General features: G+C 38.3%; 2 protein-coding genes across 2 annotated transcripts in view; both read left to right on the top strand.

Moving 5' to 3' along the window:
• megf10 (multiple EGF-like-domains 10) overlaps positions 1-3,479 on the top strand; it is a 59,566-nt gene extending 56,087 nt beyond the window's left edge. Inside the window, exon 25 of the mRNA XM_026941986.3 lies at positions 810-3,479. Within this exon, the coding sequence (XP_026797787.1) occupies positions 810-976 (167 nt within the window). The 3' untranslated portion in view covers positions 977-3,479. The remainder of the gene's footprint in view (positions 1-809) is intronic.
• A 2,511-nt stretch (positions 3,480-5,990) lies between these two features.
• prrc1 (proline-rich coiled-coil 1) lies at positions 5,991-23,884 on the top strand. The gene is made up of 9 exons (XM_026941984.3): positions 5,991-6,130; positions 11,337-11,449; positions 15,726-16,121; positions 16,695-16,840; positions 17,483-17,585; positions 17,728-17,891; positions 19,286-19,389; positions 20,212-20,314; positions 21,708-23,884. The coding sequence occupies exons 2-9, from the start codon at positions 11,353-11,355 to the stop codon at positions 21,915-21,917; spliced, it is 1,323 nt and encodes a 440-aa protein (XP_026797785.1). The 5' UTR covers positions 5,991-6,130; positions 11,337-11,352; the 3' UTR covers positions 21,918-23,884.
• The last annotated feature ends 3,711 nt before the right edge of the window (positions 23,885-27,595 follow it).

Here is a 27,595-nt window from a genome sequence, read left to right as displayed (position 1 = left end):
TTAAACCAAAACATGAATCAGGTGTGAAGAGTCATGTGACATGATCTGGTGAGGTGCAGTGGCTGATGGGAATCGTAGTCCTGTTCCGAAGTCGGTGTAACCATGACAAATATAATATAATATTGTTAGATAAGAATTTTATTATCGTAGTGCCGGCTGTAACTGAAATAGTTCATACTACAGTGCTTGTTCTAAAACATTATTGTTTCTATGGTAACAACATTCACAGTGACTTATATAGTGGATGCTCCACAAAAATCTAAGCCTAATAATAAATGGATTTTAAAAAGTGTTTTTATTTAACAAAGACTTCTAACCATTGATGTGATGAAGCTCTCTGAAAGGAGACATTGTTAGTGCTTTGTTACAATCAGTACATTTTCTGCCACGGATATACAGGACAAAGGACTTTTTTCAGAGATTATGAACATGACAGGCTCTTTTTTTTTTTTTTTAAGTCTTATTAACTTTAATAGACAGAAGAAAAGAGATGCTGTGTGGGAATGTCTGTATATAGCTGCTATATTGTAAGTGATAACAGAAACAAACTTTGCATTAATGTAACTACTATGAATGGTTAAAAGTAAGCATCATGTTTTGCTGGCAAATTGTTGTGGTATAAGAGGAATAAAACACTTTGGGATGTGCTATTATTACACCACCCAGTGTTGATTGTTTTCCTATAACAGCATGGCCCTGTTTGGAAGCTCGTTCAGTAAAAGCTTGTCCTGTGTACAGAAAAGACATTGCGCTTGTGCTTGTTCATCAGTACTTCTAGCATGTGTGAATCTCTTTCTCTGTCTTTTCAGAGCCAACAGTTAGTTCGGTCTACACATCTGCCAATAACAACTGCAACGGACCATATGGTCAGGATCCGTACGACCTACCAAAGAACAGCCACATCCCCTGTCATTATGACCTGCTGCCCACGCGAGACAGCACGCCATCCCCCCACAAAGAGCTGGAAAATGAATGAGCTCTTAGAGACCTGACCAAAACACACCATTCCCACTGCGACAAACACACCTTCTGTGGTTCCTTCAGCCTCACTGGTGGCTTATTATACACTTTCTGCATATCTCCACATCAGTATACTACTTGTTTTTATTGTTGTCCTTCTTTTTTTTTTTTTTTTTTTTTTTACAGCTGTTTAGTTTCTTTTTTTTACTGTCGTGATAATCATTCTTAATCTTGTTCTTTTCTTATAATAAGAAGCATATTTAGATTTTTATTTCCTGAACATCTCTCAGTTGAACACTTATAGAAAACCCATACTGGAAATAAAATGGAAGGATTTACATGAAGGAGGTGATGTTATATAGCAGATTTACACAGTAACTTTTCTCAAATGAATCATTCCACTGATGAAAACATATCACTTGGAAATACAGAGTGAACCTTGAATTTATTTTTGTAAAATAAATATAACTGTTTTGAGACTTATTCAGCATTTGATGTTGGAAAGGAGGCTGAATTGTGTTTGTTGCTTTTTTTTTTTTTGTATTTAGAGGAGTTAATATTACCACCATATGTGTTGCGAATTTGTGTTGTCTGTGCAACATTGCATTATCACTGCTGTTTTAGGAACTAGGGATGCACCGATCCGATACTGAGTATATTATCAGGTATGACTTTGATCTAAACTGCTGGATTGGTATTGAATTTGACAGCCAATCATGTGGCATCAGTGCAATGCATAAAATCATGCAGATACAGGTCAAGAGCTTCGGTTAATGTTCACATCAAATATTAGAATGGTGCCATACAGGCTGGCTATCGTCAAAGTGAGATCATTTTTTATGCATTTTGCTGTTTGATGTGAACAATAACTAAAGCTCTTGGCCTGCATCGGCATGAATTTATGCATTGCTCAACTGCGACATAATTAGCTATTATCAGATAATTGCAGGAACGAGCAGGGCTACATGTGTTCCTAGGAAAGTGGCCAATGAGTGTATTTTCTGATCCACTGACATTTTATGGCATGAATGTGTCGATGTTGGCTGACACACAGGTCGTGGCTCGGCTCAACATGAGTATCAGGTTAATATCAGGTATCATTATATTTTCAGACTCTGATATTGGCATCATAATGAAAATGCAAAACGTGGCATTCGGTGCATCCCTGTTAGCAGGTTTTGTATCTCTTACCGTTTTATCCATACTAAATTTAACCAAAGGTCATAGGTGCCATAATTAATGCTTTGTTTCTTCATCTATATTGACTCTTTTGGTATTTATTAGACAACCATCCTTCAGTTCTGTTGTGCGTAGTCCTGGGTGTGCACTCAACAAATCACTAATTCTGTAATCACAGTTACAGTTAAATTTTGATCCCATTTACAGTAACACACCTCAGTAACACGCCATCAGTGTTTACGTCAGGTGAATAAATTTTAGATACATTTAAATGTAAATAATTGATCAACAACTGACTCCATGATACAAAATTAATACAAGATTTGATATAAAATGCTTAAAAAGGAGTTACAATGCTTAAGCTGGACTTTTGCAGTGAAGTTGAAATGTGTCGTTCACATCAATTCTGGGTCAATGGTTTTGTTTCATTTGGACACATAACCTTTTTAAAATATTTGGTATTTATACATTATGTAAAAGTTTGCATTGAATGGAACACAGACAGCCGACAGTGTTAATCTACTCTGAGCCAGTTGTTAAATTTGTATGATAATGATAATATGCATTTGTATAATTGTATATAGCTGTTACTCATAGAAAAAAAAGCCATAGGACATAGGACATTATATTTGGGGAGTGTTTGAAAAATACACTCAATACCATATCTCCAGGTTGTACTGTTAATTGGTATTTCATGGAAAACTCTGCTCCATTAGGTTCAGTCGCAATTTTAAAAAATCCCGTTTAAGAATTGCTGCATGTTGTTTGGTACTGAAACATGCAGAATATTTCAGTTTCACTCATTATAATCCCTGTTAGTAAACCAAATTAGTGACTAGTACAGGTGCATTTGGCACTTTTTCCATCTCATTTCAGTGGCCCCATCTACTGGGCTTTAATGCTCAGTTCTATTTTTTTTTTTTTTGAAGAAGAAGAAGTTTGAAATGCCTCTTTAACAGGACAAATGTTGTTTAGAGAAATATTACCATTCAATATTATTGAAAATTACATTTCTATCTTTTTTTTACACTCTTTTCTTCACAGTGATTAGAAGTTGATAGATTATGGTTCACAAGGCCAGTGCAGACTCGTGTTAACAGAACTGGAAGGCTATAAGTGTTATGTAAATATTTCTTTATTTTCCTTAATATTGTGTGTTTTATAAGAACAGAATGAAATTGCACAGCTGTCATCCTCTTCCCCAAAGAACACCCATGACAATGGTATTTGCCTCCATATTCCCACTTTTCTTACATACTTTGTTTTGTATTTTATTTTTCTGTAGTGTATATGTACTGTATGTGCAATTTGGCTTTACAATAAAATGACAAAATGCATCACATCATTTACACATGATGAATGTGTTATATATTACACTTTAAAAAAAATCATGGCTCAACGTATTTAAATTAAGGGTAGAATTTCCACTTACAAAAAAGTAAATAATGGCAGGTTTATGTTAAACCCATTAAATAAAAATTATATACATTTACAAACGTAGTTTATTGTAGTAACATGGACATTATGTCAATATGAAAATGCTACGTATTTTACTTAATGTAATTAAAATATATTGATCCATGAATGATTTGTTTCAGTGTATGATAATGGATAAACAGGATTCAACACAGTTAAAGTGATAATGATTAGAATTTACCCTGGTATGTTTATATTGACTACATGCAATACACTAACCTTAACATTAATGGTTTTAAGCATCACTAACAGAAATGCATGCACTAGGTGGTGGAGGAATTATCTGTGCAGTGAAATGAGATGCTGCATCTCCGAAGACTATGCGTAGCAAAAAATAAATAGACTATACAGACAATATACAATGAGTATAAGGGATAAGGTGAGGGGGAGTGCAAGATGACGCATGCAACAGCATTCAAATAATACACATATGAAATGTATGTATCTATGCATCCACATAAGTATGGCGCTTTGTCCTGGTGCTGTGTGTGTGTGTGTGTGTGTGTGCATTAATGCTAGGAGATGGAGTAGTGATCAGGAGCTCAGGGTTCTGATGGCTTGGGGGAAGAAGCTTCTCCTTAGCTTCTTAGTCCTGACCATGTGGTTGGAACACTGGAACAGTGAGCTGTTGGGGTGTGTGGGATCCTTTAAGATCTTTCCTGCTCTGGACCTGCACCGCCTGGTGTATTTGTCCTGCAGGCTGGGCAGTACTGACCTGGTGATTTGTTCAGCAGACTTTATCACCCTCTGCAGTGCTTTGCAGTCCTCAGCACTACATTTCTCATACCAGATGGTGATGTTCCCAGTGAGGATGCTCTGTATAGTGGCAATATAAAAGATCTTCTGGTTTGTTGAGGAGATATGGAACATCCTTAGCTGTTGGAGGTGGTGAAGATGCTGTCTCATCTTCAGTATTAATGTTGAAATGTGGAGAGTCCATGACAGGTCCTCACTGATGTGTACACCGAGGTACCTGAAGCTGCCCGATCTCACCAGCGGGGTCTCGTTGATTATTAGAGCTGTGTATGTCCTCCATTGTTGCCTTCAGAAGTCCACAAGCAGTTCCTTTGTCTTGCTGACATTTAGGAACAGAGTGTTGGCCTGGCACCAGTGGGACAGCCTTTCTGCTGGTGGCAAGCCACAAAGCACTGCTGCTTATTGTTCAGACACAGACTGCAGCAGTAGTGTGGTATCTCTTTTATGCTGTTTTTGTAGTTGGACTGATGCCATTTGAAAGTACTGCCATTTTTTTTTACTTTTCAAGGGCCTCTAAAACTGAAGTAGTTTAGGTAAACCACCATCAGTCATAAACACAAATTTTGTGAGATTTTGTCTTGCTTTTTTGATGAAGTTCAAATTAGTGATGTATTGTGCATTAACGGCTCTTTACGGGTGAACTTTGAGAGCCAACACTCATATGTGAGGTCCCGAGAGCTCCTGTACCACTATTTGCTGGTTTACTTTTACTGCAGTGAACTGTTTGGGGAAAAGCTAGAAAAAAATTCACTTATATAGTCTTCTTGTACACAAAGGTAAAATCATGATAATGATTAAAATGTTTTATGTAAAATTCAAACTAACACATGTCTGGGTGTGCAGAATTTTCCAAAAATATCTTCTGGGATTTTTTTTCTTAAAAGATTAGTCATTATTTACTTATCTGCCACACCTGATGCAGAACAGGTTTATCAAAGGGTAAAGCTATCCCATGCTAAGTTCCTTTATCTATTTGTTTAATTCTTGCTAGTTTCCTGACCAGTGATTTGTTGTTAAGACCATTAAAAGCTTCATATTTTGCCATTTTGTACTTGGCCCCTATTTTTTTTGCCCTGGAGTGCATGAGACAAGTTTATTATTGGAGGTGATTATTTATTAGGATAAATGGAAATAAATCTTCATAATGAAGCATAGACACAACTGGCACAATAGCAATGCCTGAGTGCTTTTTGTGAAAGTCTTGCTGATTTAGGTTACAATTATTGAAACACGTTATAAAATGCAGTGTAAGTTAATGCTGTTGCTAGAAGATGGCAGTGAGCTGTGTGGGAATCGGCTCTTACTGCTGAACTGAGCCAGACGATCTGATCACTTCACTCAGTATCTGACAAGGTGCATCCCAGCTGAAAGATTATTTTTATTTTTATTATGCGTTTTGTTTTATTTTTTCTCAGCTGTGAAATTGTAGAATGAGAGAACAGACTTATCTGATTATTCATTATATTAATCAGTCAGTTATCCATTTGGCTGTTCAGATGATTTGTGAATGAACTATAATGTGTGTGACTGTTTTTATTTTGTGTATAAGTGAATATAGATGATAACTCTGAAATCCAATCACATCACGCGCCTGCCCTGGAAGCCCCGCCCACTTCTACTTCAGACGTGGCAATTGCTGACGTCATTCTAACGCGGCCATTTTCGACAGGGTGAACCGAGTCTGGCTCTCGTTCTGGAGTTGATTGGATGCAATTTCGCTTTTACCCAGACATATTGCCTAAGAAGACTAAAGTGTCAGGTAAGAGTTGGGTGTCATGTCGATTTTTCTTTTTTAAAAAAAGCGATAGCGTGTTTTGTTTGAATGGAGTGTAGTCTTGTTAGCTAGCTAGCCTTACTAAGTAACGTAAACTGAGCTAACAGGCTAAGTAGCACCTCTAGTCATCCTCTTAGTTAGTTAGATAGATAGCTTGCTGAACAGAATAACACCGTGCAAATCGATAAATTAATCTTTTTACTTGTCTCTAACAAAAAAAATGCTATATTACTCACTTTCCAGATGAAATATGGACTCCAGAGTCTAGTTAGCGGTTAGCTGTGTGCCTGTGTTCCAAACGACTCTCTAGTGGACATGTAGTTCACTATGTAGGATGTCGAAGGCGTTATCTCACGCTGCACGTGATGCCTCTGTGTAGTGATCAGGGAGGTATTTGAGACTCAGCCCGAGTCTTACAGTTTCTTTAGTGTTAATCTAGATTGTTTATTCAGTAGTCATTGGTAGTGCATTAGCTGAGTGTAATTAAATAATTTTAAAGTACGAGGGGAATGTCTTTAGTAGAGCTTTAGATCTTATTTTGCTGTTTTATCCTGTCTGAATCTTTGAATACGTGGCAACACCAAGGCTAATTGCATCTTAAACAAACAGCAGCTGATGACTGACTCACTGACTCCTGGAAAATGTGAAATAATGAGGGAAAAGAAGGTTAAGTTGTGAAGCTGGTGCTGCTTCAGCTGTCAGGTCAATGGCAGGGCAACACCATCTGCGCTTTCTGCCTGTTAACACTAGAAATAAGCCACCTTCATGAGTGTGTAGACCATATGCCAGGGTTTGCGTGTGTGTTTGTCTTTCTAGAGAACTGCATACTTACATCCTGGATTCTTTGTTAGACCTGAAGCACGTCATGCCCCTGAATTGTAACTCACTCTCGAAAAGTCTCCACAAGAGGAAGATTTTCTACACTAGGTGCTTTATAGATCTGATACTTTCTACGGTGTTGTCCTTAGATGTGAAATATACTTGGGTGGTGTTTAGAAGACCAGAGAGTGGAGACTGAGAGAGATATTTCAGGTCTGATAGATATGACGTGTTATAAACGCCTAAAGACTAAGACTGTTTAATTTACTGTCATACTATGCATGTAATCACCTACACTGGCTCAATTATTCTGCGGTCTATTACCTGACACACAAACACTCACATAAGAAATCTCATGCACTAATCAGTGTCAAAATTGGGTGTTTTATTCACATGTTACATGCTAGGATTCGTACTAGCTTCGTTGGCTGGTTAGTGAAACTAGTTAACTGTGCTAAATGCATACACTCACCACAGACACCAGTAATCACTGCTACATCCTTCCAAGCTATATTTTATTTCGTAATGTCATTAAGAGATTTTTATATATATATGCACACACACAATGGATATAACAGTCTACACACCCCTGTTAAAATGGCAGGATTTTGTAATATAAAAAAATTAAACCAAGGCAAAAATTACAATGTATAAAAATTAAGTGAAAAACAATTAAAAAAAAAATCAGGCATTTTTGGGGTGAAAAAAGTTACAATAATCTGGTTGCATAAGTGTGCGCACTCTTTTGTAATTGGGGATGTTGCTATGTTCAGAATGAACCAATCACATTCAATCTCATGTACAAAAGTAATTATCATACATCTGTCATCAGTGAAATTATTCTGATTAACTCCAAATAAAAACCAGCTGTTTCTGTAGGATTTTTTTCACATCTGCTGGTTTCATTCGACTGCTGAAGCCATGGACCACAAAAAAGTTCGAATGGTATCTCACTTGACGAAAGGTATTGATCAGGAGAGGGGTATAAAAGAATTTCCAAAACATTAGATATACCACTGAACACCGTAAAGGCCATCATCAACAAATAGAGAAAATGAAGCACCACAGGGACATCACCAAGAACAGAACGTCCCTCTGACATTTATAAAAGGACAAGACAAAAACTTACCAGGGAGGCTGCCAAGAGACCTATCTGATTGCTCTCTGCATGTGACAACAATCTCTCATATTCTTCACATGTCTGGGCTATGGGGTAGGATGGCAGAAGCCCTTTCTCACAAAAAGCATCCTGACTAAATCACCTTGGTCACTAATGAGACCAATTCTAAAAGGTATAATAATTCCATAATTCCAGAAGTTATGTTTGGTGCAAAAAAAAAAGCACATCACCAAAAGAACACCCTACCCACGATGAAGCATGGTGGTGGCAGCATGGTGCTTTAGGGCTGCTTTTCTTCAGTCAGAACTGGGGCTTTTATCAAGGAGGAGGGAATCATGAATAGATACAAATACCAGTCAGTTTTAGTCTAAAGCCTTCAGGTGTCTGCTAGTAAGCTGAAGATGAAAAGGATTTTCCCTGTTCAGCACGAAAATGACCCAAAGCATACCTCCAAATCAACAAAAGAATAGCTTAACCAAAATAAGATCAATGTTTTTGAATGGCTTAGCCAGAGCCCAAACATGAATCCAACAAAAAATCTGTGGGGTGACCTGAAGCTGGCTGTGCACAGGAGAAGCCCTTAGAATTTGGTGGATATGGAACGTTTTTCATGAAAGAGTGAGAAAATATTGCTAAGTCAAGATGTGCCATGCTGATAGACTCTTACACAAAAAGGCTGAGTGGTGTAATAAAATCAAAAGGTGCTTCAACAAAGTGTTAGTTTAGGGGTGTGCACACTTACGCAACTAAGTTATTGGAAGTTTTTTATTTTTCCTTTTTTTTCCTAAAAAAAAAAAGTTTCTGATTGTTTTTCACTTTATTCGTATATTTTGCAATTTCACATTTAGTTGGGAAAAGATCTGACATGATTTATCTTAGTGTCATTCTTTTACTTCACAGAAACCTGCCATTTTAACAGGGGTGTGTAGACCTTTTATATCCACTGTACATATGAAAAGATAGGATAAGATAAAACCACAATTATGTTTTTTCTTACATTTATTTGTGTGTGAAACAGCAGATGCAAACTAATTGCAGGTAGGAACTAAATTTGTGAGTGGGGAACTGAAGAAATGTCAGATCCCACATGCCATAGGATTGTTCTGAGGAATCATTCCAGCCATTTGTTTGGATTTATCAGTTTAGCACGTCATACCTAATTTGCATACAATTGAGAATTTAAATTCAACTGTTGCTTTGTTGCTTGCTGCTGTGGCTGCTGCTCCATGTTGTCCTGGCCCTGTGTCGCTTGCTACTATGAGCCTAGGCTGACTCATTTGGGTTGGATTCTTGTATCGGCAATACCACTTCAAATTAATATTTACTTTATAATTATTGGATATTTACTTTATAATTACTGCCATTTACTTTTTTTAATCTTTGTTTCATTTCTGTATTAAATAGCAGTGGTTCGGGTTCATTGAAATTCAAATTTAGTGTTTCATACAACTCTTAAACATATAAATAATCCAAATTACTTCAAAGATTTGTCTGAAATAAACAGGCATTCCCTCTGATTGTGATTTAGTAAGGTTAATCTAGCACATTATCCACAGAGCAGAGGTAGAGCGAGCTGATATTATCCAGGTGAAAATCTAAATGTGCGTGTGTGGTGGTGTTGTCTTGACCATTTACGGATATCTTGGGTTTTGAAAATGGATTTCCAAAAATGGAACCATTTTGATTAAATTACCTGGCATTGCCTACATCTATTTATTTTTAAATAATGGGAAGAAGGTTTGAGCTGGCTGAAAGAGTGGGCAGAGTGTCACCACATATTACTGACAACAAGTAATTGAAATCGATTTGAATTAGATTTATCACTTGGTCACGGTTGCTACTTGAAAATGCATTGCGTAATTAAATTAAAATGTTTTTTTTTTTTTCTTTCCAAATGGCTGAACGGGGCACAGGATTCATTATGCGCTCAATAAATACAGACTAGCAAGGCAAAACAGTTGGCAACTATTATTTAATAAGTTCAGACATTGTCTATCATCAGTTCAGATGATAAGTCCTGTTTACTAGCTGAAGCATTTAATGTGTTAATAGGTTGATGTGCTGTATTAACTAGCTCGGCTATGTCCTTTCGCGGACGGCATGCAGCTTTACAGGTGGAACAGCCTCTCAGCTTATATTTATGTTACGTTTCTTCCTTCTGTGGAGAAAACTAATAGGAGGCTGCACAAGCAAAATCTGACACAGGCGCTCATAAATTGTGTGTATATAAAATACCATAATGATTGCACTCAGTACCCAAATGCCTACAGCCAGGTTAGCTTCTCACACAGATATAGTGCTGTTAAAACGGCTTCAATTATCTCATCTAGAAATATTCAGCTCAATAACTCCAGTAATCAGCGTGGACCTGCATACTTCAGCGTGCTTGTGGAGATGAGCACCCACAAAAAAAACCAGCTTGGTGCTCTGTAAGAGTGGCGCTTCTCAACAGTGACGCTGTGTGTTGTCGTAGGGTTGTTATTCATCAGACTGGGACAAAACTAGTTTCAACAATACTTAACATTGAAGTCCGCAGTTTTACTAAAACAGTTTAGGCTGTATGATTACCACAATAAATACATCCCTACATGCACTCACTGACCACATTAATAAGAACATCTGTACATTGATGCAATTATGCATTTAGCCCATCATGTGGCATCAGTGCAATGCATAAAAACATGCAGTTACAGGTCAAGAGCTTCAGTTCAAACACCAGAATGGGGGGATAAAAAGTAATCTTGGTGACTTTTCCCGTGGCAGGGTTGTTGGTGCCAGAAGGGCTGGTTTGAGTATTTCAGAAACTGCTGCTTGAGGATTTTCATAAATACCAGTCTCTAGAGTTTACACATAATGGTGCGAAAAACAAAAAACACCCAGTGAGCAGCAGTTCTGTGGTTGGAAACGCCTTGTTGATGAGAGGTCAGAGGAAAATGGCCACAGTAACGCAAATAACGACTCTTTACAACCATGGTGATCAGAAAATTATAGTGGCCAGTGAGGGTATACTGTATTTGGTCTAAAGGTTATGTTGATATTTTCACTGGGTTACCTAACAGCATGTTTGAAATAACCTAGTATTGTTCTTGAAATAACAATAATAAAAAGCCTATTTAGAAGAATTGATCCCTTGTTGTTGATGGGAGCAAATACTTGAGCTCTAGTCTGCTTGTATGATCTGTTGTGACAGTGTAGGTGTGCAACATGGTGCAAGCCTGTGAACAAATTTTCTTTTTTCTTCTCAAATGACAGGCAAGATTAAGAAAAGATGATGGAAGAGAGTGGAATAGAGACCACGCCACCCAGCACTCCTCCACCTCCCCATAGTGCTGCTGTCGCCGTCAGTCCACCTCCTCTCACAACAGGTAAGACTCGAGCAGAGATTTCATCACATGAAATAAAATCAGACTTTAAACTGTCCTTTTTAACAGCCTCTGTCCTTTTCTTCTTTTTTATTTAAGCCATAATGATAGATCATTCATATTTAATCAGGGATGTTTTGTGGTTATGCCACGGCAGGAATGTCTGCTGGTTGTACACTCATCACATATAAAGGCAGTAACTTTGATTGCTGAGGAAGGATGACCTTCAGGAAGTTATTGCTGTGGCCAGTGAAGTCCATTAGGGCCAGATTTAATAAGCTGTTTTGTACTCATTTTCAAGCACAATTAAGACGCATTCTGACTTACAAGCTTAAATCTACAGTTTAAGCTACATGCAAAATGCACTTCTCTCTAAAATTAAATTCATGAAAACTCATGAAAATTAGCATCATGACTATTGCTCAGAGTTGTGTGTAGGCAGTGTTGACAGGTGCAATGATTTTTTTTTTTTCTAAAAATCGGGCTATTTTTAAACTTCCCAGCACTTCTTTTATTCATTCTCATAGGACTTGTTTTTCAAATGTTTCAGGATGGCAGTCACCACAAGATAAATGGAATACAGTTTAATTCGCACACATTTATATGAAGCTTCTTCTATATACAGCAGTCTTTTTATTAAAGCTAATTAGTAATGAAATGGCATATTAGCTATATTAATGTTTACTGGTTCTGACATGAGTCTTTGCTTAATAGGATCTTCATTTATTAACACATTATCTCGTTTACTGAACTTGCAATTTCTCATTAGTGCCGAGCTTTCCATCATTTCACAGCAGCCCCTCCCCCCCGGATGACTTTCTCTTGTTTCTGGTCCTTCAGGAAGCTTAGAGTGCCCATGAAATGGCTTGATTTCTGGCTGTTGAAATGGCTGTTGTTGATTTATTGATTTATGTTTATATATGTTGCCATATTATTGGTATGTGTGTTCTGGAAGCTTCATACCAAGTCAAATTCCTTGTGTGTGTGTGTGTGTGTGTGTGTGTGTGTGTGTGTGTGTGAGCACACTTGGCAATAAAAGCTCATTCTGATTCTGATTCTATATATTTCCCTTTTCTATAGTCGGCCTGGAAGAGAATGGGCTAGACTGATTTCCACAACAGCCATTAGCATTTGAGGCGAATCTTGAGTGACTAAATAAGTAGCTGAGAGCTTGTTTTCAGACGTGTAGGAGTTCTCACTGCGAATTTACCCATTATGACTAATGCTGTGTTTCGTATTTTAGATGAAGGCTATGAGAAAGTGAAGTAAAATGAGCTTTCTGGACAACTTGTACATGCACATATGCCCAAACTCCAACCATACTTTCCACACACAGTAACATGCAGGAAACTACATGATCAGTAGTTTCAGTAAACTACACAAACCGCCCACGTTTGATGCTAGGCTCTTATGTAGTGTGATACACTGTATGGCCAAAAGTTTGTGGACAGCTGACCATCACACCCATATGTGCTGTTATAATAACCTCCAGTCCTCTGGGACGGCTTTCCACTAGATTTTGGAACGTGGCTGTGGGGATTTATGCTTTCAGTTTTGTGGTAGCAGATTGGGGAAGGCTCACATATGTTTGCGATGGTCAGGTGTCCACAAACTTTCAGCCATATGGTGTATCTCCGGTTGTTTACAGGGGTGGGACAAATGCCTTCTGGAGAGCAAGTTAGAGCTGTGTGTCCAGACTGAAAACGTCTTGGAAGTGCACAGCCAGATATAAAAATGGCGGCGCCTGTGAATATACATTAATGTGCAATTTGGAAATCCTCCGTGTTCTCTTGGCATCTTTAGTACCTAACCAGCTACCTACCTGTTAATTAACTGTTAATCTCACATTTGTCACTAGGCATGAGTGGGATTTCAGGATCTCCTTCAGTCTTAAGTCCTGATGTTCATTCTCATATTCTCAGTATTTACTTAACAAACATGTCAAAATATACCATAACCATAGCTAGCTCGCTTAGTGTACATGGTCTGTGATTAAAAGGTTTTTGAGTTAACTATTAGACTAAATTCTGCTTCACTTTGCTTTGGATACAATCATTAACTACTATAAAAGTAAATGGTAATGTATTCCTGAGGAATGCTGTTATCTGTGCGTAATTAATTACAGATTACCAGTCTGTGGTTTCCAGTGCAGTCTTCTTTAGAGCATTGTGCTGGGAAGGTGACATCAGAGCTGGAGATACAAAAAAAAAAAAAAAACCTTAACAAACCGATCAAGAAGGCCGGCTCGGTCTTGGGCTGCTTTTTGGAGAGTTTTGAGGTGGCGGTGGAAAAGAGAACACTCAATAAACTCACAGCCATTCTGGACAACAAACAGCCTCTGCTCCATGACCTACTGGTTAAACAGCGGAGCTGCTTTAATAGAAGATTCATTCAGCTCCGCTGTAGAAAGGAGCAATGAAGGAGGTCATTTGTAGCAACAGCGAGAAATCTCATCCCTGTCCTGGGACACTATTCTGCACTGAGGCAGTCTTAGGATAAGCTCACTGGACAATAGTTCATAACTATTCATATCCATATACACTGCCTCTTCCATTCATTTTTCTGTTTTCACACTGTTTACAATGTTTACACTGTTGACTATATTTGCACTGCACTGCCACTTTAATTCCACTCAAGTCTGCTGCTTGTATCTACAATGTACTACCACATTACACTCTTACTGTGTGTGTTAAATTAAATATATATTAATGTTAAATTACTTTTAGTATACTTGTAACTCTCTGTGCTGCTGCTGTAATAGGTGAATTTCCCTCCGGGATGAATAAAGTGATCTGTCTATCTAATGGATGTCCAGCTGCTGCAGGAGTACTGGAGAGCAGCATATCACACTAATATAGGCAGTAGAGCTGCAGTGTCTGTCTGAAGGCTCATACAGGAAATTAATCAGTTAACTAACTTTGAGGAGACCTTTATAGCTGCGCATCCTCTCAGGAGTAATTGTAGCTTCGGGCAAAATATTCTCAGCTGGTGTCACAGTCACAGGTTTGTGATTCACTCCTGCAGTGTCACAGTGTCAGTTCAGTGCCCATAATGCCCATCAGTGAGGCTTCTAATCAGTTCAGCAGTCTTCAGCAGACTCGACAAAATGGACACCAAATGTCTTTTTACAGTGGTGCTGTATTTTTTTTTTATTATTATTATTATTATTATTATTATTATTATTATTATTATTGTCATCTTACATGCTCATGAATGTTTATTCATTATGCTTTCACCTAGATGGTTGTTTTATATATTTTATGTTGTTTCAATATCAGCAGTTTGATAAATGCAAGAGAAATGGGGGAAAGGGAGGGAGAGAAATGAAAGAAAGAGGTTCAGTCTAATATCAGTTTGCTCCCAAACTCTGCACTCACTCATTTTTGCACATAGGAAACCTTAAAGCAAATATAAATACTAATTGTTTGTATATCACGTCACTGCTCAATTGAACACGGACACGCCCACAATTGATCAAAAGTTAGCTAAAAAAGGATTCTCATATTAGGCTGTGCCGATTAATATTTCTGTGTGTTTGTCATTTTTAATAAATTTAATGTTAAACATTTAACAATTGCATCTTGCAAGTCAGCTGTATGCTCACAGAATCCAAACCCTTGGGATTAGTTTAATTCATTTTCTGATAGCACTTTAACTGTGATCAGAATGCAGTCAAGCTGTTGACAAGCTGTTGAAAACCAGTGATTGAGTGGAGGTTCAGTTTCACACGTTTCTACAGCTCATCTGTATGTGATGGTATTCTATAATGCTTGTACAGTCCTACTCAATGATGATTGGGAAATTTGTGCTTTATCCCCAATTTCCTTCTGAAATGTACCTGCAGCCTGAAGCACTAAGCTGAAAGCACAAGGACTGGTGCAGGTATTTTTATCCAACTTGACCTTGTTTTCCTACCCAACATGGGTCACAACATTGACAAACTCTTTTTTAGGAGTGGGTGGAGCCTATCTGCTAGTAAACCACTCAGCTTAAGCTGCAAAAGCTGTGAGTAAATATATGCAGAAATCTAAGCAAACATTTGTTTTAATAACTTTCGCATTTGTGTGTATGAGGGTTGTGAAATATATCCACACGTATGTCTGTACCACTGATAAAAGAGCAACCTGGTGTTTTTTTTTTCCCCCAGCTAAACTAAAGTCCATTGTCGCCCTAGTACGATGTACTCAACTGTAAGACAAATATATGTTGTGTACATCCACCAGCGCAGATTTCTGTGTTCTGTATTACTGCAATTTAACATTATTTGTTCTCTTTTTAGGTCTTTCTAGTCCGCTGACGCTTCCTAGCACCACAGGCATCTCCAACTTTGCCCCAGAGGGCTTCTCCACACCAGCACCCCCTACAGCAGTGACCTCCACCCTGCCACCCATTCAGTCCTCTCCTCCTCCTCCATTCTCCCTCAGCCCCATGAAGCCGCTGTCCACAGCCTCTCCAGTGCCAGCTCCTTCTCTGGGTGTGGGTGTGAATTTCAACAGTCCATATACCTCGCCTACTGCTCCACCTCCTCCAGGCCCGGTGCTGTCTGCTCCGCCAATGGGGCCGCCCACCACCGGTTTCAGTGCTCATGCAACATATGACATCACACGCGGACATGCCGGCCGTACTCCACAGACTCCACTGATGCCCAGCTTCTCCAGTGCACCACCCATGCCAGGTAGGGATGTTACATTAGTGGATTACTGAGTGACCTATTGACCTAGCACCATGCACACAATCAGGCTTATGCAATGCTTCATTGAGACTGCTGTAATAGAATATGGTAATATTTCTGTCTACATGCACATGCAGGGAACTGAAAACCACTACAGAGATTTCTCATTTGTAATTAAATTGGAGGAAGGTGGTGTGCTCTTTAAAGCTGGGGCTCAGAAGCTGAATTAGAGGCTGTTATCTGAGTTGGTGAGATATGAGGGGCTCAGCGGAATGAAGCCTACGTATTTCAACCAAGTGTAGCATCACATTCGAGTCATTGCATTCGAGTCACATGAATGACCACCGCCCTTGCTTTCTAACATTCACACTTTATTTATATATTGGGTAAGGGGAGGAGGGAACTGTCAGATAAAATAGTCATGGGGAAACAGCATAAGAAGTGCTGGCAGACGTTTTGTGAAACTTTTCATTTCGCGAGGTCAAAAATGATTTAGGTTTATTGCTTTTCTTTATACTGTTTGTATTAAAGTTTTTGTAAATATTTTTTTCTCTTCCTGTTGTGACCTGTCTTTAGGTGTGGTTACAAACCCAATGATGCAACAGCCAGTGATGTCTGGTGGTTTAGACGTTGTCTCTCCGATTACTTTCCCAGAAGATCATGACGATCCCAGCGTTCCTCAAGACAACACGTCTGGAGGTGGAATATGGGGCTTCATCAAGGTAAGAGGCCAGAAAAACAAACGCTGCTGTTAATAAACCTGCTCATCAAAATTCAGAGTATTTTCAAAAACCTGGACCATAACAATGGTACAGTGATGTGGAAAAATAAAGTACACCCTCCTTCAATTCTATGTTTTTAGTTATCAGGGCCTAAATAACAATTCTTTGGTCCTCACCAACTTCTAGAAACACACAACCAACCTCAGGTGACTACCAAAAAAAAACAAACAAACAACAGATTTCAATATGTAGTCATTTTTTCCAAAAAAGTAAAACAACATTCAGAAACCAGGTAGAGGAAAAAATAAGTAGAACCTCCTTTAGCAGCAATAACTTGAAGTAAACGTTATGTCTCTTACTTCATTTTCGAAAATTTTGGCCCACTCTACTTTACAATATTGCGTCAATTCATTGGGCATTTGTTTATGCACAGCTTTCTTAGGATCCAAAATATTTTATGGTGAACACCGAAGACGTGCAAACTAGCAACAGTGCAAAAAAAAAAAATTGTGAATTCATTTTTTAAAACCTGTCAACACTCCAATCATGTATTTTCTAGTCTGCTCTTAACCATTTTGTTTGTCATCTGGAGTTAAGAGACCCTCAGCTGCTTGATAGATCTCACCTGTGTGATTGTTTCAGGGTGTGGCCGGTAACCCCATGGTGAAGACGGTCCTGGACAAAACCAAGCACTCTGTGGAGTCTATGATCACCACATTAGACCCTGGAATGGCTCCATACATTAGTAAGTACAACTCTTTCCTAAAATCTCTCTTAAATTTCTCTCATGTTCTTGTAGAATAAAAGTCACACAGCTTATGATGAGAGAGTCCACTTTTAAATGATTAGTAACGCAAAATTCATTGATTCTTTACTGCATGTGACAGAATCAGGAGGTGATCTGGACATTGTGGTGACCTCTGATAAGGAGGTGAAGGTAGGAGCAGTGCGGGATGCCTTCCAGGAGGTGTTTGGCATGGCCATGGTGACTGGGGAGGCAAGCCAATCCAACATTGCTCCTCAGCCAGTGGGCTACGCAGCAGGAGTCAAGGTGAGAAGCTCCCATGTTTGTAGTTGCTCTGGTCTAATCTTAAGAGGCTTTACCTCCTTTCTGATCAGGCGTGTCATTTTCCTGGTTTTGCTCAGTGATCTTTAACACAATGCAGTTTTTAACCTGTAAAACAAATTAATTAAGCATAACAAGATTAACTATGCAAAATGGTGGCCATGAAATCTAATCCATTCCTTTCATTAATTTAGTAGCAAGCTTGTTGATATGACTTAATATTGTACTGACCTTAATATTTTACTTATTTTGTATGCATTTAAGTGTTTTTTAAACATAGCAATGAATAGTACAGCAATGAACTGTATTCCTTGGTTCCTTTTTGGTTTTCTACTCTACGTTACTACTACATTTTGCTGTTTTACTATGGGACATAATTTATTAATGATATATTTTTTTTAAAAATCAATATTTTAATCCTGTAGTGGTATTTATATTGTTAGCCAATAAACCTTATAAGGCATAATAATACTCTAAATATAAGAGAAATTGTGTGGAACATTTAAACAGCATTATTCTACAGGGGTGGACATATCACTAGCCCAGGTGCCTGGGACAAGTAGATTTCATATCTGGGCTATTATTATTTTATTTTTTTTTATTCATTTATTTTTGTTTGTTTATTTTTATTTAGCAAACAAGTAGATTCAAGACCCAGAAAACAGGGGACAAAGCTCTGCTCCTTATCAACTTTTGCAAAACAACAGCTTTCACTGGAATTTAGTTTAATCTTAAATGACGGTGATGCGACACCTCTCAATGCTGTAATTATAACATGAATTTCCGAATCCCAAAGCCTGCTGCATGATACACATCAGCCTAAGCTCAACCTTGTTAATATGGTAGAATGGTTTTTACTAGATGGAATAATACGCATGCATGGATGGCAGATGATCTTTTCAGAATAAGGAACATGCAAGTGATGAAACCGAGCCAGTGCAAAGCTGTTATATAACTCTCTTGCTACACCAGTCACCTTGCAGTTAAACATAGCGAGAGAAAATGAAGCTGTTAGCCAGACTTGAATAATGTGTTTTTACCTGTGATGTGAGGACAGAACACCACACCTCATAGGAACTTGCAGACATTTTGTTGAGAACACAAACAAAAGGCTACCTTAGAAACTTTGCTGGAAGAAGTCTTAGTCTGTATTAATACACTTAACTATCTAGCTCAACATATTTATTATTTTAGCCATCAGTTTCAGATGCTAATCAAGTAGGTTTTCAGGTAGCAAAAACAAGAGACTGGGCAAACACACTGGATTTTTTTTTGCCTTTGGGTCTAGCTAAAAAAAAAAAAATTAGATCAGTTCACACCCGTTCTACAATGGTTAAAGTACTATAGTCTCATAAATGTGTGTTAATCCATCTTTGCAGGGGGCTCAGGAGCGTATTGACAGTCTACGCCGTACTGCCGTAATCCACGAGAAACAGCCTGTGGTCTCTGTGGAGAACTTCATAGCAGAGCTCTTTCCAGACAAGTGAGCAGAAAGCCACTTTCCCATCCTTTTCACACAGTGCATGATCAGAGTCGCCTTCTTTGTCTTTGTTCTCTACATCTGTCCTTTAGAGTGACTTTGGACCTCCCATTGCCATTGCAGCATGCACAGTAATTTCGTCCAGTTACCTTGCGTGAAACAGTCTCTCAAGGTGACAATTTATAAGCCAAATTAGCTGTCATCCTTGCCGAAAGTGTATTTATCACTGATGCTGCTTACAAAGACATTTATAAATTCAAAGGTGTCAAGTGTGTAATTATTTAAAAAATAGCCTGTCTCAAAGCCTCGGTTTAAATGACACCCCTTGTATTGGATCCAAGAATGCGATGGCGTGTTCAGCTGGTGAGCACAGCGGAAAGTTGTATTGAAAGTGCCTGCTGTCGTTCTGATGTGTCTGGAGAATACTAATGTCCAGACCAAGTCTGTGGGTGGCATTAAATAAGATATGCAGTAAGCAAGGCCAAGAAGACCCACCCTGATCTGGCCTCTCTTTATCATCGTACAGCAGAAGCTGGCTACACAGATTGAGCACGTGCCCATTATGGCAAGGCTGATTTATTTAAATCAGAGAACGCCTGGGAGACTGTTAACGTTTCTTGATGTCCAAGTATTGCTGCACTGTAATGGTAAATGATGAATGGCTAATTAAAGAAAGACAACAAACCATCACCTTTGTCTTCCGTGTTACGATTATAGTTTCTTTCTCAGATGATTCATCGCCTTTGTCCTTTGGCATTACTGCACTTGCTTGCCTTTGATTGTTATTGGTGCCCATTTTGATATAATTGTTCTTCTCTTCTCTAGGTGGTTTGACATTGGCTGTCTGATTCTGGATGACCCTGGCAATGGCATCCACATCGAAACTTTCACACAGACTACTCCTGTAGCTCTGGAACACGTACAACAGGTAAACAGCATTACTTATGCAGCCAGCGTTCTATGACTACAACACCCGCTGCCTCAAAGCTCTCTGATGCACTATAAACATGTAGATGTAAATATGGCAGGCTAGTGATGCTGCCCCCCAGCTGTTTTCCTGACAGCCTCAACCAAGCCTTAGTAATTGGAATTGTATCATTCATTTGAAGTGGTGTGTAACTTTGTCATGCATCCTGATAGAAGATCCACCTGTCACACTGTCCACTGGTGCAGCAATTAAAAAACGCTCCATCGTGTCAAGCTCTCAAATCCCCTTCACAGGAGTGGTAGTGAATCTTAATAGACTAAACAGAGCATAACACTACCAATGCTGACTACAAGCTATATGGTGTGTGTATATATATATATATATATATATATATATATATATATATACACAAGTGTTCCTATTAAAGAGGACAGTACGTGTATATATAGCTGCCTATAACAGACTTTTTTTTTTTAACTTCCCAAAGCTTTCTTTCTGTAAAGATGTTGGTTGAGATGCCAGATTAACAGCATGGTGGTAAAAACAGTCAGTTGCCTAAAGATGTTTAAAACTTTGCTGGCTAAGTGTGATTTCCTCACACAGTCAATGTTTTGGCTTTGATCAGGTTGTTGGATAGCTACGGTCCCTAGCGAAATGGACGTAATCCTAATCAATTCTGTTTGTAATCAGATAATGGCTGTAAAAATGTCCGTGATGCTCCTGCAACACAGTTGAAATTTAATCGTTAAATGCAGTTTTTCCCTTTTCACATTTGGGGGTAATCAGACTTGTACTAGAAAACTGTGGTTGAGAGACATGCAAAGGAGAAATCACTTATAAATTACATTACAAAGTCTCAGCATTATACACTGATGTATTATAAGTAAGGATGTTCTTACAGATATTCTTCTGGCCTAGAGAGAAGGACTGAAGCTTTAGGAATATTTAGCATTAAGAGGATAAAAACTAACTGTAGAGGAATCATAGAATATAGAAAATGACCTAGCTACATACACACATACATATATATATATATATATATATATATATATATATATATATATATATATATATATATATATTTCTTTTTATTTAAGCCCACAGAAATAAATCCAAAAAATAGTTCAGTTGTGATTCTATAAACAATAAAGTCAAATTAAATGTTTAACAGTGTATTTGGTGCTTTGTTAGAGGTTACTCCTGTGGTTGTTTGCTCAGTGCAGTAGAGTGCATTCCCTATCACTAAATGAATAAATAATTTATTCACTGAGTATAAGAGATGTTAAATAAGTGACCTTTTGTTGTCTTTGTCCTTTCTTCTGTGTTCCATTTCTAGTGAGTAGCTCTATGGTGTTAAAGTGCTCTTATCGCTCTGTTCACTGTTCTCCTGCAGGCTCAGTCTCTCACCCCTCCGGATTACAGTCTGCGCTGGTCCGGCCTGCTCGTGACCGTAGGCGAGGTGCTAGAGAGGAACATGCCCAATGTTAGCCGCACAGACTGGCACCAGGCCTTCACTGGCATGTCCCGCAGGCAGATGATCTACAGTGCTGCCAAAGCTCTGGCTGGCACATACAAACTGCAGCTGCCCCCCAGGATGGTATAAGATCATCTAAACACCCACTCTGCTCTCAGAACACGGACACTGCCTGTCAGAAAATGGTGTCTCAGTAGAAAATGAGTCACTGACTAATTTTTAACCCGAGACATGGAATGGAATGCAGCAAAGTTGCCCAAGAATTCTGAGCAGGATTGGTCTACCTTTTATGCACATGTATAAAAGCAAGTTACCAATGTTACAGTGGTGGAGTAAGACTTGTATATGTGTTAGAATTTATTATACCCTGACATGTGTCGTATGCAATTGGAGGTTATCCATGAGTTTATAGATATTTTGGAAAGGGAGCATGGCGAGACCAAGCTGAGATCAACAGTAGGGCATGTGGGCCTAAATAACATTGACATCCTGATGTGAAATTAGGTTGCAAATACCAGATACTGGCACCAGTTTTTCGATACCTGAGCAAGTATGCCATGTGCCATGATAGAAACATAACAGCAGTATTGTTAATTATTGCTTTTGAAATATTCAGGAACAGATAAACTACTAATCAAATAAGGGCTGTGGGAATTGATCCTGATCTGGGTTCCACAGTAGACTGTAGCTTTTGTTAATATAGATTATCCATCTATTCATTCGTTAGTAGAATATTCAACTACTAATCATGTCATGTATCATTTATTTTCAGATAAGTGGCCTGAAAAACTGATTTATTTGTAAGACGATCCTTGTAAAAGCATCAAATATCTTTTCCCAGCCAAAAAAAATAAAAAAAAAGGGCCATGGACTATGTTAAGCCCTGAATCTGTTTTCTAATAGTTGTTTTCCGTCGATGAACATGTTTTTAACATCATTTTTCATACTTTGCTTTGATACATATGCCGATTGAGTCAAACATTACAGTACTTGCATTCGTTTGCATTTTGCCAATAGTTAGATTTTATCGGCTGGTTCACCATGAGTAGAGTACTGGCTACTCTTATAAAATATCAATGATCTTTAACATTTGTAGACGTTTGTACTGAGTCTTTGTCATATAGTCCATCCATCTTGAATTAATTGATTGAACTCAGGATTGTATTTAGCCCATTTTAAAGCACAAACTGTGCAGTGTATATAGAGTAAATATTCATTTTCTCTTACCAAAGGACATATAAACTGCTTCACTGCAGATGCTTTTAAAGAAAAATAGATTTCACTTTTCTTAAAGACTCTGAATTTTTGTTTGCCTGATTTGCTGCATACAGAAAACTTGGATTTGTTCATTACAATTTTGTAAAAGCCTAAATAGGAACACTTTATTCTAGCCTGAGGGGTGGATAATCTGAAGTTTGTGCAAATTTGTGTGCTCTAAATACTTACCTTTTAAAGTAGATATCATGTTGCCTCGAAAAGTATAAACTAGAATTAAACTTTAATGAAAACACTGTTGCTCAGTATCATGATGACACCTTTGGCATATTTGACATTGATGAGGTTCATGTTTTATAGAAAAAACAAAACTGGGGGTTATTTTTGGCATGTTACATTTCTAGTCTCTATTAGGTGAAAAAAAACAGAACCAAATTAGTTTTTAAATAATCTTTAACATGAAGCTTGTAAAAATTTGTGAAGGTTGTCACTGTTCATTGTTCAGATTTCCTGTCTCTATTGAAGATAGTCTAAAACCACTCAGAGTGATACAGAAGCCTGTGAAAATCTAAACGACTCTGAGTATGACCTCTGAGAATTTTGTCATATAATTTTTTTTTTTAAAAAAAAGATGTGTAGTTGTGTACTGTTCACTATCAAGGCCAAAATCACTGTCAGACATCGACTATACAATGTGTGATGTGAGGAAATGAATAGATCTGAGAGCATGTAATGAGGTGGAAAAATAGATACTGCCTTTAACATAATGTCGTTTTTTTTTTTTTCTAAAATGCTTTTGGATGCTTATCTTTGGACCTCCATTAATTGTACTTCCTAAAGGTGCCTTCTGTCTGCAGAAGAGTAAAGACGTTTTCAGTAAACTTGCCTTATGTGGTTACTTTATTGGATTTTGTAGCAGAAAAGGTTACCTGGGCCAAATGACTGAAATGTGTTTGAGTAGCACATGCATCAGTTCACTGTCAGCTGTGGAATAAAATCACTTTGCAATGTCTCTCATGTCTCTGCACAAATAACACAGTTTGTAGGGTGAAATGTTGGAGCTGAGGTGAACAAATCTGATTTTCAGAGACAAAATTAGGCTAAGTACTCTGTAGAGAGACACTCTGATGCATGCCATATAGATGGCCCTTATCATTTACAATGTCTTGCCTAATTTAAAAAAAAAAGCAGACGTTTGTTGGTTGCATAAGTATTCACCCCCTGGGGTCAGTACTTTTGGCTGCACTTATAGCTGTAAGTCTTCTGGGATATGTCCATCGGCTTTGCATATCTCAATCTTGATATTTTTGGCAAAATTGCTCAAGCTCTTTCAGATTGGGTGGAGCCTGCTGAGTCTAACCACAGATTTTCATTCAGGTTGAGTTCTGGACATTGGGCCATTCTAACACATTCAAATTCATCATTTTGAACCACTCCGGCATACACTTGGGCTTGTTGTCCTGTTGGAAGCTGAACCTCTGTCCTAGTCTCAAGATTCTTGTGTACTGGAACTGGTTTTCTTCTAGGATTGCCCTGTATTTGGCTCCATCAATCTCTAACCAGTTTCCCCACAAGCATCCCCACAACGTGATGCTACCACCACCATGCTCCACTGTGGCCATGGTATTATCATGGTGATAAACAGCTTTGTGCCAATGCTAAAAAGTTCTGTTTTGGTCTCATCAGGTCAGAGAAACTGCTTGTACATGTGCTGAGTCTCCAGCATGCCTTTTGGCAAACTCCAAACAGGATTTGTGGTGGCTTTTTAATATAATGCCTTTCTTCTATCCACTTCCATAAAGCTCATCTTGGTGGAGTGTCCAGGTTATGGTTTCCTTCTGAACAGCTTCTCTCATCTCGTCAATTTTATGGGTTAATTTGTGTAAAGGCGTGACCTATAACCCCAATGATGTCAATTTCAGTTCCATGTTGGAATGCTACAAAATATCGAAAAGTTCAATGGGATGAAATACTTGCACAAAGCACTGTATGCAGACCTACCAAACCACACAACACTGGTACATTTCCATGCCCTTTTTAAATCCACTGCACATTTAAAGCCCAATCTCCAGTGAACTGTAAAAACCAGGAAGAATCAGGCCAGATGATTGGTATCAGGTTGAAAATTATTCTGCTGGTACATGCCTACGTCTGGCAGGAACAAAGAGACCTTTCAGTGCTTCCTATTATTATTATTATTATTATTATTATTATTATTATAGGAGACTATAAGAGCCCAGCCACTGCACCCTTATACTTATTTCTGGCAGTTTTTCTGCTAAAAGTCTTTAAATTCCCTTGTTTTCAACATAGTGATTTCTTTTGCTTATCTGATGTCTTCCTCTGGGAGACTTTAATGTGGTTATGCCTTGCTTCACAAGGAATCTTTCAGATGTGCTACAGGCTGTGACTAAAATGGTCTGCAGTGCAATAAAAAATCTAAATTGGCGAGCTATTTTTATAAATTGTAGAGTTATAATAGTCTCACTATATGAATTGAGAATTGCTCCGACGATACGTTCTAGAAAATCCAAATCACTTGGAGTCATTACGTGAGTGACATTTCTAATCATAGTTCTTGTTACTCTTAAAGCCTCTTGGGTAACGTAGATAATAAATGATGTTTAGTTCACACCTCAAAACGCTTGCTCGATTTAGGTCAGTGTTCTAACTGGGACACTCCAGGAGAGGTTTTTTTGTTCCCTAGTCTCGGCTGTTTTTATGTGGTTTGGAGTCATTCCAACATTGAAATTCAAAGGTCACTTCAGCTTTCATGCAGATGAGCTACGGGTTTTGTTTAGTTGTGTAATTCTTAACTAATTCTTCACTGTAATACTGCCATTAGTTCCTGACAGTAGAAACATCCCCCTGGACTCATCCCAAGTAGGAGGTTTTTAATTTCATGGGGGTATGAGCAGGCAATCAGAAATTAAGCTCACAGGACAAACAGACCACGCTGCATTTACAGCACTCATTCATTCAGTCATCCTTATTTTTAATTAGCTAATAGTTTATTTATTTTCTGGCACATAGAACTAACTAAATTCATTAGAAAATATTGCAGGCAGGTACAAGCAAAAATATCTACACAAGCTGGAAGAAAAATAGTTGTGTGCACATCTCTATTTCATGATCATTATTTAAATGTGTATATACACTCACTGTCCACTTTATTAGGAACACCTGTATACCTGCACATTCATGCAGTTATTTAATCAGCCAATCATGTGACAGCAGCATAATGCAAAAAAAAAAAAAAAATCATACAGATACAGGTCAAGAGCTTCAGTTAATGTTCACATTAAACATCAGAATGAAGAAAAAGTGACTTTCTGTAACTGTGACCATGGCATGGATGTTGGTACCAGATGGGCTGGTTTGAGTATTTCAGAAACTGCCGATCTCCTGGGAATTTCACACACAACAGTTTCTAGAGTTTACACAGAATGGTGCGAATAGTTCTGTGAGTTCTGTGGGTGGAAACGCATTGTTGATAAAACCGAGGTCTGAGGAAAAATGGCCAGATTGGTTCAAGCTGCCAGGAAGGATATAGTAACTCATATAATCCCTCTTTACAGCTGTGGTAAGCAGAAAAGCATCTCATCATGCACAAAACATCAACTGTTGAAGTGGATGAGCTATAACAGCAGAAGACCACATTGGGTTCCACTCATGTCAGCCAAGAACAGGAATCTGAGGCTGTCAACTGTCCAGTTTCTGTGTGTCTGTACTAATGATAACTACATGAATGTGCAAGTGTAATAAAGTGACAGTGAGTGTATATCGTCAATTCAGCTTTTTATTCCTGAACTTTCCATCAACAGACCACAAGAAGTCCAAGTTGACTGTTTGTTTATTGACCACTTGTTTTTGAGTTACTGAGGTTTGGATGAAACCCATTCAATCTAAGGTATGAGTGATGTAGTTGATGTTGAGGAACTGTCAGACGGTCTGAGCCAGATTTCACACACCATGCTGGCATGCTAGCTCATTTTTTCCCACTGTTTTCCAGTGCTTCCAGAGGCATAATGGGTTAATATTTAAGTCCAAAACAGAACAGAAAGAAAAACCCTTTCCGGTTTAGGCCACACCCATTTTGTGTTTAAATTCGGATACAGATACTGATACAGATAGTGGCACTGCATTACACCCTGTAATAGTTTTTGAATTTCATCTAAGGGGGGTCAGTAAAGGTATATCTTACCTTTCCTTACCTTATCTTACTCACAGATTGGTGGTGCTGGAATTTGTAGTAGCCCAAAGCCTTAACCACTGACCCGCACAATAGATATCTCACTTTTGTACACCAGTTACTGTTTAGGCCACATCAGACAACAAAATCACGTCTATAGCTTTTTAGTTACTGCATGGAATTTTATGAGTGTACTTTTAGTGCTGTCTTTGTCCAGGCCAGTTTAATCTATAATCAGACCTACACTTCCTTTACACTTACTCATGGCTTTATAATAGTGTTTCTGGTCAGTATTCACCTTTAATCCAATGTGGAACAAATGATTAATCCAGGATGAGGATGGCTGCATATCCCTCACACTTTTTTAATGAGGGATTTGAAAAACCCGGGGCCTTTAAAC

This window comes from Pangasianodon hypophthalmus, chromosome 17, assembly GCF_027358585.1.
Source record: "Pangasianodon hypophthalmus isolate fPanHyp1 chromosome 17, fPanHyp1.pri, whole genome shotgun sequence".
Classification (NCBI taxonomy): Eukaryota; Metazoa; Chordata; class Actinopteri; order Siluriformes; family Pangasiidae; genus Pangasianodon; species Pangasianodon hypophthalmus.
This window is presented reverse-complemented; position numbering and strand designations above follow the sequence as displayed.

Bases quoted from the DNA above. Each gene is read 5' to 3' on its own strand.
- prrc1 (XM_026941984.3), top strand. From the start codon at position 11,353: ATGATGGAAGAGAGTGGAATAGAGACCACGCCACCCAGCACTCCTCCA. The intron at 17,586-17,727 runs GTAAGTACAACT...TGCATGTGACAG, and splicing joins TGGAATGGCTCCATACATTA to AATCAGGAGGTGATCTGGAC. The intron at 19,390-20,211 runs GTGAGCAGAAAG...TCTCTTCTCTAG, and splicing joins GCAGAGCTCTTTCCAGACAA to GTGGTTTGACATTGGCTGTC.